Source organism: Acanthochromis polyacanthus, chromosome 24, assembly GCF_021347895.1.
Source record: "Acanthochromis polyacanthus isolate Apoly-LR-REF ecotype Palm Island chromosome 24, KAUST_Apoly_ChrSc, whole genome shotgun sequence".
NCBI lineage: Eukaryota > Metazoa > Chordata > Actinopteri > Pomacentridae > Acanthochromis > Acanthochromis polyacanthus.
The window spans coordinates 1,887,670-1,901,048 of NC_067136.1; the positions used below are offsets into that span (position 1 = coordinate 1,887,670).

Below are 13,379 nucleotides of genomic sequence, written 5' to 3' on the forward strand. Positions count from 1 at the left end.
ACAAATGTTGTGACAAAATGTAAATATTTTGTGGAAAATCTCCGGTTTAAACTGCAGACTTATGGAACAAGCTGAGACTATCCCACATCCAGAGGACATCTGGTGCGTTTCTGGTGAGAATCTACGCATTTCCAGGGAAGGAATAAGCTTTCCTGGAGTGTGTAAAGGCAACTAGCAAAAAGAATTATGGCTTTTGAAATATATTGCACACACTTCACTCAATAATTCTGGACAACCCACATATATTGGAGCTGTAATTTACATCTAATAACAGAATACACACACAGGATGCCTTCATTGTGAAAATACATTAATTAGACATCTTATTTTAATTGTGTTCATCAAAAATGCTGGATAAACATTCGGTTTAGCTACGATTTTGTTCAGGTTAGCTAAAAGTTTAGCTTAGATGGCTAACAGTTTACTTTGATGTCATAAAGTATTCTTGTTTAGGTTTTCTAATACATTTATATATTAAACATTTTGGTTTGGAACCATCTACATTTAGAAAACTACTTTCACTATCTTTTTAAAAATTTTTAAAAGGCTAGCTAAAGTTTCTGTTTCCCTGCTGAGCTTGTTCGGTAGGACATATTTGGAGCTAGCTAACATTTCTGTGAGATAAAACAAATTAGAGGTTAGCTAATGTTTCTGTTAAATAGCTAAAAAATTCTGTGGATAGCCAATATTTTTGTTAAATAGCTAAAACAAATTGGGAAAGGCTAACATTTCTGTTTAATAGTTAAAACAAATTTGGGGTTAGCTATTGTTTTTGGTAAAAACCTTAAACAAATTTGGAGTTAGCTAATGCTTCGGTTTGATTGATAAAAGAAATCTGGGGTTAGCTAACATTATTGTTTGATCGTCAAAATAAAGTTGGGGTGGGCTAACGTTTTGGATAAATAGCTAACACAAATTTGGGGTTAGCTAACATTTTTATTTTGACATATAAAACCAAATTAGGTTTAACTAACATTTGTGTTTGTAAGCTAAAGCAAATTTGGGGTTTGCTAATGTTTTCTTTATACATAAAACAGATTTGGAGTTAGCTATGTTTTTTGTTAAATAGCCAAAACACATCTTGCCAACTATCAGTTTCAGATAAGCTAAATGTTCAGGTTAGCTAGCCTAAACAACAGAATCTGCAATTTAATGGTAGCCAACAAAACTGTTTGGTTTGGATTTTATTCTTTTCAGGTACTCGTAACATTAAAGTTAACAGGTTTTCTAGGCAACTCTATTTTTTCAATTAGCTTTTTTTTTCTATTTAGTGCTTCCTCCTCTGAATCCTTTCTTATGTTTTTGCTATTTTTTCATTTTTTGTAGAAGTTACAAAGTCCTCTGATGTCTGGAGATGCTCATGTGATTCCTGTTTCCAGATATTTACAGAAACTGGATCGATGAGAAAAAGACAATCATCTTTTCAGTTGACCTTAAAAAGAAACGATGCTCGAGAACACTCAACATTTCACACAACACGGTCTATGATTTGGTTTTCTGTCAAGTTAAACACAAAAACAGTCCTTATCTTGTCTTTTCCTTGGCGAGGACTGTCATCAGGAGGAAAAAGCATTTTCTGGGCGAAAAGGTGAAGCACCTTTTCTATTATTACTATTGCAACAGACTGAAAGCCTTGATTATTGGTTTAAAAATCAATAAATTACACTCATACTGTATCTAAACACAACCTTTTTGTGCTCTGAAAGAAAATGAGAAAGAGAACTAAAAGGAGGGACATAAATGTGGCAACAGTTATCAAACAAGGAAAGAAAATCACTGAGAATGAAGAATCTTCTTCTGTTTTCATTTTATTGCACCATGTGGATCTCCACCGCTAACCGTAAGCCGATCATTTGGGTTCAACAATAAATCTTCCACACACCGAACAGCAAAGTCTCATTAAAGAAAAGAAAAAGTTTAGACATATGCAGAGAAACACGTGATGCAGAAATGTATTCTACAGTTTTAACACACAGAAACACTGACAGAAGCAACGGATGAAACGAACAAACCAAAGTCTTCTGTGAAGGAAGTTGTGACGGTTTATGAATGGAGACGGAAGCCAGAAATGGAGGAAACGTGTTGCGTTTGACTTTTAATTATCATCACAGAAACAGAAACGCTTTATTATCAGGAACATTTACCTGTATTAGAGTTCATTTTATGCTTTTGTGTGCAGTTTCGCGCAGTGAAAAAGAAAAAGGCAGTCATTTCTGATTTCCAACTTGACAGATATTTTAATGCCGACGTACAAAAGCGCAGTGATTCAGAAAATTCTTTAAAAATTGCTTTAAAAATTAGCCTTGAATGTCGAACATCAAAAGATACAAACTGGAGCCTCTAGCATGCTAAAATGTTAGCATCAATGCTTAATGCTCACGCTAAAATGCTAACTTGTAGCACAATCTATGACAGTTGAATATAGTAGCATGCTACCTTGTTATGTGATAGCTAACAAGTTAACACTGTAGCAAGAGCTAGGAGTGCATTGCTAAAATAGTATATAGCATTGTTAAGCAATTTTTAATGTATATTGGATAATTTAATAGTTAAATAATAATTATAACAATTGCTACAGCTTCTTTCCAGACTTTTAACAACGATAGCTGGTAAAAACTTCTTCGAGCAGCATGTTAACATTTTAAGCAAGAGCTTTTAGCTCCAAAATAGTATATAGCATAGGTGAAACAATTTTATAGTGCTGGTAAATTAATGACTTTGTGTATTTGTTCCAGAACTTTGAAACAAACATTAGCTAGCTAAAATGTTAGCTTGTGCAAACTTCTATTTTTTGCTAGCTAAAGCCTCCACTGTCATGTCAACATGTAGGCATTAACACCCCGTGTGGCACTATAATGCTAACTTTTTAGGTCAATTTTATGACAGAAAATCAATATATTAACATAATACCTTGTAATGTGATGACAGTTAGCATGCTAATGTTGTAGCAAGAGCTTTTAGCAAGTTCAAAATAGCATTTAGAATTGGTTAAACAATTTTATAGCACTGGTAAATAATTCTTTTGTGCATAGAGGGTCATTTAATAGTTAAAAAATCATTTTAACAATCACTAATTCTTCTTTCCAGATCTTACTGTATCAACATAAGCTGGTGAAAACTTCTTCAACCAACATGCTAGCATTGTAGCAAGAGCTTTAGTATATAGCATGGGTGAAACAATTTTTTTGTGCATTGTTCCAGAACTTTGAAACAAACATTAGCTAGCTAAAACTTTTGCTTTTAGCAAGCTAAAGCCTCCACTATCAGGTCAGTATGTTAGCATAACACCAGCATGGAGCTATAATGCTAACTTTTTCAGCAATGTTATGACACAAAACCAATATATTAGTGTGCTACCTTTTAAATTATTTTGTTCCAGAACTTTGATACAAATGCTAGCAAACTAAAATCTTTGCTAGCAATCTCCTAGCATTAGCAGTTGGTCAAATATTGCGTGTTTACCAAGAAAAGTCCGTTTGTATTTTTTAGAAATAGTGGATGCCATTTTTTCCCCTTAATTGCGTAACGTCTAAGAAAAACTATCCTTACTAATGGACGCCTCATTTCACAATGCCTTATGCATCTCTTATGTTACGGTCATGTCCGTTAGCTCGCTAAATTGTTAGCCTCAAAGGCTTCGAGACGGTTATATTGATGTCCATAAGATGCGTACCAAGTGTTTTGACTTCAAGAACTGCCCTATAGAAACTCTTTAAAGGTAATTTATTATGATTATTATTTATTATTATTAATTTCATTATCAACACAACTCCTAAACACAGACGACTCTGGTTGTTTTTGTACATTTTTTACCAATGAAGTAATTCATTTGGTGTGTTAAGTTGTTCTGAGGTAAAGTTTCAAATCACACAAAGACATGAAGAAAACTTACATCCAAAGACGTGCAGGCACAAAATACACAATGAAATAAAAACATCCAGCAATAGACAAACACACATGTATAATTTGGTCGTTTCTTTCTGTCATTACATTCAATATAGGGAGAAGTACTGTTGTGACTTTATTCAGTACGTCCTTCAACCTGGTGCAAGCAAAGATGTCGTTAAGGTGACTGTAAAAGTAGAACTAAATAATTTAATTCATTGGTTCGCTGTTTTAGGAGTTAAATATGGAGTAAAACCACATTTTGGCAGTAAATTTCCTGCCTTTTCCTTGGAGTGTTTGTCAAAGCTACCTAATATAAAACCGGTCCATCTTTTCGTTGTGTTAACATTTATATATATAATATATATATAATATATATATATATATATATATATATATGTTATATATCATAGTCAATAATATCAAACTACTGAAAAGCAAAAGGGTCATGATACATGATCTTTAGAGGTTGTGCTTCTTTTTCCTCAGGACATTTATAGACACTAAAACTGCTCTTCATTGTTGATCTACATAATAGAGTAAAACACAATAGAACAAAAGAATCAAGCAGCTCAAGCTACACAACAGTAATGCCAGGACGGACGTGAAGCCTTCGGTCGCTTCCATAATTTACTCAACAAACGAGGACAGTTTTAGGAGTTTCTCAGAGGCAAAGCTGCTTCGGTTTGATGAAATCACCTCTCTGAGCTGATAAAACCACATTCCTTCAAAGCAGGCGTAGAATACAAACAGATAAGAAAAGAATGTGTCAATATAATGCCACTGTTACATAATTTAAAGCTCCTTGTTAGCTACCATCTAAGTCTTTGTCATGGTGAAAGAAAAAGTCATGTCTTGGAAAAGACCGATTATATTCTCTTCAGTCCTGACCCAACCTGCAGTTCCCCTGACTTTGGTTCATCCACACCACAATTTGCTTCTGCTGTGAGGAATCTGGGTGTAATTTTTGGCGAGGGACTTAACTTTATGAAGCAGATCAGTTCAGTTGTAAGGGCGAGCTTTTTCCAACTAAGGCTCCTGAGCAGAGTTAAGCCATTCCTGTCCCAGGCAGATTTGAAAAGGCTGCTCACGCTTTTATCAGCTCAGGGCTTGATTATTTTAATGCCCTTCACGCTGGACTTAATCACTCACTCCTCCATAAACTTCACTTGGTTCAAAACGCAACAGCACGTCTCATCTCCAACTCCTCAAAATACTCTCACATCACTCCGGTCCTTCAGTGCTCCACTGGCTCCTGTGCGCTTTCGAGTCCAGTACAAGGTCCTGTTGTTCGTGTTTATGGCCATAAACGGGCGTGCCCCCCACATCTCAGAGCTGTTGGGCAATTTACCAACCTGCCAAGAATACTACGCTCGTCTAGCAAACCTCCTTGGTTGTCCCCAGGGCAAGATATAGAAAGTATGGTGACCGCTCTTTTGCCGTTCTTGGCCCTAAGCTTTGGAACTCTCTTCCATCGCACTTACGGTCATTTCTGAATTAAATGTTTTAAATGTCGTCTGAAACGCACCTGTTCCATGTAGCGTGTGACGCTTAGCTCTTTCTAGAACTGTGTGTTTCTTAAAATGCTTTTACTTATTTATTTTATTTTACTCTGTTAAGCGCCTTGTGCTCCTTTTGGCTGTTGGAAGGCGCTTTATAATAAATTTGATTGATTGATTGATTGTGCCATTGCTAGCTAAACTCCTACAAAGGCTTGTCATGGTGTCCCTTTACTAGTTAAACTCCCTTATTAGTATTTTCATGGTGCTCATTGCTAGCTAAACTCCCACATTGGTCTTTGTCATGGTGTCCACTAGAGTTAGCGCTTAGCTCATCACATACAGTAGGCTTCCCAACGAGTGTTAAGCCGTCAACCAGTGGGAAGACTGCTTTAAATGTGTTCACTGGCCTAGTTTAGTGTTGAACAGTCAATCAGTCTATGGTTGCCATAAACAGCCTTTCTGTCAATAAGTTATTACTTGTAGTTTTTCCAGATTTCTGGCAAACAGTCAGAGCTATCTGCTGCCCATTTTCAGCACAAGTCATATTTTTGTATGCAAATGAGGTTGTGTGAAACTTGTGGCTAATTTTTGGTCTGTTGATTTTCAATTGTGCTTTGTAGTTGTTGGTTTGTTAAGTGATTTGGGGAGTTTTTCTATGAGGATCGGCGTCTAGGGATTTAAAAGCGATCTGTCCATGTGGTAGCTGCACCTTTAGCCTTCAGAGGGCGCAGCGCGAGCAGCCAGAATGTTGCGGAGCAGAAGTCTTTGCTGTAAATTAGCCACAACTTTGTCTGGAATCTGAAAGAAAGCCTTCGAATTCTACAGCGCGACATTTAAAAAGGTGTTTTCAACCTCCAGAGCTACTGTGCGTCTGAGAAACATCAGAGTTAAACCTGCAGGACGCTAAACGTGGAAACTCACAGACCGACACGAATGACCGAGAATCGACAGCACAAATCCTTTCATATTGCTGCGAAATGTGCGTTTTCAGCCGTTTTAATCTGTGCATATGGCGGCAGCATGTGCGAGCCCGGAATGATGTGTTGTGTTTGTTAAGCCACGGGTCGTGAGAGAGAAGGCTGCGATGCTTCGTTTAGAAATGCACGAAAAAGGCAAAATAAAGAAGGTTTAAAGCATAGGTTTGAATTTCTAGACATCATGTTTCCCTGCTGCTTCATCCTGCACCCTGAAATCTGTCAGTATTTACGATTCTTTCCCACACATGTACACAAAACCGTTAAGATGACTTTAGTGTAAGGCCATGATTTGTTAGCTTTTCACAATAAAGGTTTGATTTTAAGGGCCCGTTCACACAGAAAAAGCTCATTTGTTCCCAGAAGGTTGCGTCAGTATCGTGATCTGCAGAAACTGTCGGATTATTCATGCAGTTTTGTGTCAAAAATGTGCAAAAGTGATTGTGTGCGTCCTGAGTGAACGAGCCCTTCACAATAAAACGCCTCGTGTGTTTACGTCTTGAACCAAAACCTGGTGCTGGCTGAACGTGGCTCTGCGTCTGTCGGTGAAACCTCGGTTCGGTCAGCAGACGTCGATGGAGGCCTGTCTGAGGAGTGCAAGTTAATCTGGAATCTCATTGACTTGGCTGAAGAAATAAATAAGTTTAAAAAACAAACAAACAAAGTTTGGAGAGAAAAGCAGGCGGACGGGCGATCTGGACACCGCCGACACACCTGAGCTCCTTCATGGTCTCCGGGTTACGGCGTCCCGACAGGTGAACCTTTGAGGCTGTTGAGCGCCGCGTGGATCCTGAAGTGCAGCCGAGACTCCATGGAGTAGTCCTTATAGTTGGTCCTGAGGCAGAACAAACCAGTCAGAGTCAACAGAACCAACAGCAAACCCTCCAGTGAAGGCCTCACAACAAACCAGGAAACATTCCTGACGCGGTTCGGATCATAAGCACGTCTGGAATTTCAGTTGTTTCACAACAACCTGTTCAGGCGTTCTTATCTGGTCGCAGGGTTTCATTCTGGATATTTATTTGTATACCGACATAGAAATGTTATGTCGAGCAGACACTGATGTCACTAAGGCTTTAAGGAGCTGTATGAACACATGTGAAGGTGTTTTATGATATTTAAAGATGCAAAGAGATCAAACAGGTGTTTAAAGCTGAATAAAGATGTATAAAAGTTTATTCTGTTGATGATGTATGATACAATAAGAATCTATAGAGCGGTATAGGCTAAATATGCAGCATGGGTACATATGTCTATGAAAGGTATATAAAGAGGTATATTATTGTATATGAAACTGCTGAGGCATTTTTAAAGACACATGAAAGTATACAGAGACGTAGAAATGCGTTCCAAGGTATATACAGGTGTATAATGTGTATAAAGGTAGGCTATATCTACAGAGGTGTCAGGAAGTGCATGCAGGTATACAGAGGTGTATGACATGGATTAATGTATTTTATGGCATACAAAGGTGTAAAAGAGGTCTAAGAGGTGTTATAAACCAGAATAAAGTTGTATAAAAGTTTATTCTGATGATGTAAAAGGTGTGTACAGGTATAAAAATGTTCATAAAGGTGTCTAAAGGTATATAAATGTGCATAAAGATGTATAAAGGTAAAGAAAGGTGTATAAAGGTGTACAAATGTACATGAAGGTGTATGAGGTCTATGAATGTATATAATGGTATATGATGATATACAAAGGTGTATAATGTGTAAAAATGTTTATAAAAGTGTATAAATTATATTAAAGGTGTATGAAGGTATAAAAACTCATATAAAATGTATAAAGGTACATAAAGGCGTATAAAGGTATATGTAGATGTATAAATATGTATAAAGGTATATAAAGGGTATAGACAAGTGTATTAAGGTATATAAAGGTGCATAAAGATAAATGAAGGTGTATAAAGTTGTATAAATGTGTATGAGGTTTATGAAGGTATATAAATGTATATGATGATACATGAAGGCGCATAAAGGTGTATACAAGTACATAAGGTGTATGAGGTCTGTGAAGGTATATAATTATATACGATGATATACAAAAGTGTATAAATGTGTAAAAAAATTTATAAAAGTGTATAAATATATAGAAAGGTGTATGAAGGTATATAAATGTGTATAAATGTGTAAAAAATGTTTATAAGGGTATATAAAGGAGTATAAATGCTTGTATTATGAGAGGAACATTTTAAGTCCACAGTTTTCAACCTACTTGGCGTTTTCGATGTAGGCGGTGGCCTTGGAGAAATCTCCCTGTTGTTTATAGAGCAGCCCCAGTTCATAGAGAGTGAAAGGAATCAGGTAGTGATCGTACGGATACGACTCTCACTGCAGGGAAACACAACATGACACAAGATAACACACTAAAACCAGATAGAGCCCTAAAACATCAGATAATCCAACACAACACACTACACACAGAGCCAAGATAACCACTGACTCTGTACACAATAAAACATGATAACATCTCAGTACTAAGTGGACAAACCAGCCTGTCTCTGTGTGTTGGTGTGTGTTATAATGTGTATTGCTGTGTGTTGTTGTGTTAGCGTTACCTGGACAGGACCTGTGTGAAGCAGAGCTCGGCCTGCAGTAACCTCCCCAGATGTTTCAGACAGAGACCCTTCAACATCTGGACCAGACAGCTGCTGTCTGGATGGAACTCTGACGGGTCTGCAGGAGACAAAGACACCGACATGTATTAGAACATGGAAGTGGGAACATAATCCAGCTTATTTCATAGATTTACCACACATCAGGTTGGATTACTGAACATCTGAAAACAGGATTCTCAACACGAACGGTTCACAAACACGGAGACGTTTCACTTTAGTGAATAGAATCTGTAGATGAGACATTTATTATCAACAGTTATGGAAAATGTTGGAGGTATTTCCAAGTGGACATTATTAACAGCTTTGACCTGCTTTTGTTGTTTGTTTGTTGCATAAATCACGTTTTATTTCTGTGATTTTAGTAGATTTGACCAATAATTTAACACATCTAAGCTTAATATAAGTGTATTTTTCTTTAGAAAACGTTCACATATTTAAAATCACTGATATATTTGCTGATTTAAATAGTTAGATTTTACAGTCACATGCTGTAAAAAACAGACTTATGATGTTTTTACATTTTTGCTAACACAAATGAGTATTTATAAGCACAGTTTATCCTTAAATGTTTTCATGGAGAAACATTTTTTGAAACAGGCTTCTGTTTTGTATTTGTGGAAAATATGTAGAAAATTAAAAAATCTGACTAGTTTGTCACTGAGCACATTTAGAAAACTTAGGACAGAAGGGAAAAAGAAGGAAGTTATTAGAATATTTTCTGTTTTTGATAGTAAAGGCTGCTATAGTTTCTATTCTGGTTTATTTAACAGATTTATTGCAGGTCTGATGATTGAACATCTGCAAACAGGATTCATCATCTGAAAAATGTTGACTTTCATTAGATATTTGAAATTTATGAAGACATTTTTTGAGCTTTAAATAAGGACAATACCGGGCTGAGGGTGTGATTGTTTTCTTGAAAATCAGGATATTTATCAAAGCTTTATTAAAAATGAGGACAGAGGAGAAATTACAGAAATGTGTAAAAGGGGGATATTATTTTTTATTTTTAATTCTTTGGAAAAGACAAACATTTCCGAAATGAAGCGTTTTTTTGAGTGACTTTAGGAGAAATTTTAGGTGGGAAAAAATATGTGATGACGAAAAAGCTGTTTTTGAATGAAGTCAGAAAATAATTGGAAAATTACAGAAAAGTGTAAAATTGGGTTAAAAAATGAGTGAAATCTGAATAAATCAGCACACTTAGAATTAATATTTTTTAATTAACCCTACTATAGTCAAACAGTAACTAAAATATTTTTGGATCAATGAGGATGTTCAATAATTCTCGGACATTTTTGGAAAAATCACGACATTTTTGAAATCAGGAAATGTTTTGAAAGCTGGAAAACGTGAGGACAAACTTGTCAAATATTTGTAAAAAAAACAAAACAGAGCCATTGTGAAAAATTAAGGAAAATAAGGAAATCATTTTAACTGGGCTATTTCCAAAAATCCTTTTAGGTTGAGGCTACTTTAGGAGAAAAATAATATTTTTGAGGATGTGAAATAAAACTCGGAAAATTTTAGAAAATCATAATTTTTTTGCTAAATGTTCCAAAGCCTGAACAGTTCAGAAAAAAAAACTAGAATATTTGTAAAATCTGTGGTTTGCCCTAGGTCATTTTTCTTTTAAAAATGCAGAATAATTTTGGTAAAAAGCTGTTGTTTAGTGAAAGAGAGGACCGAAGGCGGAGCCCTGAGGAACTCCACCTCATTCTCTTGCTTTAGCATTAGCACTAAACAGTGTTAGCATTAACACTCCTAGCTCGACACTATGTTTAGCTTACTGGGGTCATTGCGAATCTGCTCCTCGGCCTTTTCTATGGTGACCAGCAGCGCCTCGGTGCAGTCGGCTCGTTTCCCGACTATGGTGAAGAGGTTCCAGACGTACATCATCTCCTACGGAGGGAATGAAACGATGGTAAACACCTTCAAACCAGCGATGATTGGAGCATTAGCCAGGGTAAAGTTCAGTACCAGAGCAGGGATGACCAGCAGGACAGGGTTAGCAGCTTTGTAGCGTCTCGACTTCCTCACAGCAAACTTCTCCATTGAGGATGGATTTTCCTGCCAGACGCTGTTTCAGACCTTCAACCTGCCTGAAGAACAAAAACACCGACAAAGGAGTTTACAGATGACCAGCAGAGGGTGATGAGGGAGTTTAATGAAGGAGCACTGTGACAGAGACTAAACACGTTAACCATTAATTTAGTATTAATTTACATTTTGAAAATTAAAGACTGGTTAAAAAACTATAAATGCTGTTGGCATCACTAATCTGTATTTCTATAAATTATTATTTTTGTTTAAACAATGTGTGACTGTAAAGTTTTACTGTATTCGCATCAGCTAAAATTATCGCTAAAGCTGATATTATTTTTACAGTTTTGCACATTTTTGTAGATTTTTGGAATGATATTTTGAATCATTTTTACAGTTTTTTATAGCATAGCTGTAGCAATAGTACTAATCAATATTTGCAAAATGCAGGTTTTTGATGTGAATTTTATTTACAATTTTGTTTTTTTTAATTTCAAATGTGATTTTTTTCTGAGGTATTTACAGATATATAAAGGTCTATGTAGGTATGTGGAGACACACAGATGTATATAAAGGTATATAAACAAGCACAAAGGTATGTAAAGGTGTATAACATGTCTAAAAGTCTATACAATATATAAAGATGTATAAAGTATATAACGGTTTATAAAGGTGTATGAAGGTATTTAAAGGTATATAAAAGCACATAAAGGTATATAACAGTGTATAAAGGTACATAAAGGTGTATTAAGGTGTATAAATACAAATCAGTTAAAGACATCATCATAGTTTGCTGCTGTTTTCACAGTTTTGGACTTTTCAATAGTTATTTTTAATGTACTTTTTCTGGTATCCTTGCTGCCAGATTTCTATAGTTTTTTATAGTGTAGTTGTAGTGAGAAGTACCACAGAAACATCAGTAATATTTAGTTGCTTTGATTTAAATCCAGTAAATAAAACATAGGTTTTGGTGTAAACATTGTTCACAATTTAGTTTGTTTAGGGTTAACATGTAAATTATTGCTTGTTTTCTGGCATTTTACAAGATATTATCTGTAATTTAATGTGTTTTATTATTATTAACTTAAATTCGTAAAAAATACAATAAAATCAAAAAAGGAATTTTTAATTTTTTTTAGTTTATTTCATTGTCTGACTATTTATTTCCTGAGAATATCTCGTATATTTTCATGCATTTTGTGTAAATGTGTTAATTTTTCAAGGCTTCAGATGACGATAATGATGTTAGTTAGATTAGTAGATCAGTTTTAAAGCTGGAACCTGAAAAGCTCCACCACGTCTTCTCCCGTCTTCTTCGCCTCGTCCTCTGACATCATGCTCAAGATGGCCGCCTTCTGGTAAACGTAGATCGCCTGCACAGGAAGCGGTTTAGTTTAGCGGGGCGTCGTGTTTTCAGACATTAGCAGCGTCTGTTTAGCTGACCTTGGACCAGCGGCTCTCTCTGCACAGCAGGTCGGCGTAGTGGAACGCCTGCTTCCAGTCCTGCTGGTACGAATGAGTCCACATCAGCTCCCAGTAACACAGATGGTGGATCTGCTTCCACTCCTGCTGGCTGCTGATGCACTCTTCATAGCGAGCCCGGGCCTGGACAGCAAAATATACACATTATTATCTCATTAATCATCCACTGATTACTATGTTATTATACCACTAATAAAATTATTATACCACTAATACATTGATTACTACATTATTATTATAACTACACACAGTCTGTATACACTGTGTAAATAAAAATGATCTATATCTGTATATCCTGTACATAAGCTCCAGAAATGCACCATTTCCACTGATCACTTTAAACTAAGTTAGTTTATGTTGCTATGTTATGTCATGTTATGTTATGTTATGTTATGTTAATTTTTCTTATTACGTAATGTTAAAATTATGTAAGTATTTGTAATATTTTTTGTTGTTGCATAATTTATGTTTATTATTAAATTTTCTATTTGTCTGGCACAAGAGGGTACTGTAAAATACTGGAGTCAAATTCCTTGTACGTGCTCACATACTTGGCAAATAAAAGTGATTCTGATTCTGATTCTGATTCTACCATACAAACACTGATTACTACATATATAATATCACCATATACCATCTCTGATGTTCTAAATAAATAAATAGCGAGGTTAAACTTGTTTTGTGTGAATCTAAAAGTCCAAACCTTCTCAAAAGTTTCCTTTCAGAGCAGTGATTCGAGCCGAGTAGAACAGGATTATGGAGCCCTGAAAGACACAGAACACACTCTCAGACAAAAGTGCTTAAATTGCTGCTTGTGTGCTTTTTTCTGAACCATAATCTATATCTGTGCTGCTGTGGTGTTGTGTTTTCCAT

General features: G+C 35.8%; 1 protein-coding gene across 1 annotated transcript in view; it reads right to left on the bottom strand.

The window, feature by feature from the left end:
* Nucleotides 1-7,030: 7,030 nt before the first annotated feature.
* Nucleotides 7,031-13,379, bottom strand: part of LOC110971193 (tetratricopeptide repeat protein 39B-like) — a 37,821-nt gene continuing 31,472 nt past the window's right edge. Inside the window, exon 19 of the mRNA XM_051944334.1 lies at nt 7,031-7,196. Coding sequence (XP_051800294.1) covers nt 7,100-7,196 — 97 coding nt within the window. The 3' untranslated portion in view covers nt 7,031-7,099. The remainder of the gene's footprint in view (nt 7,197-13,379) is intronic.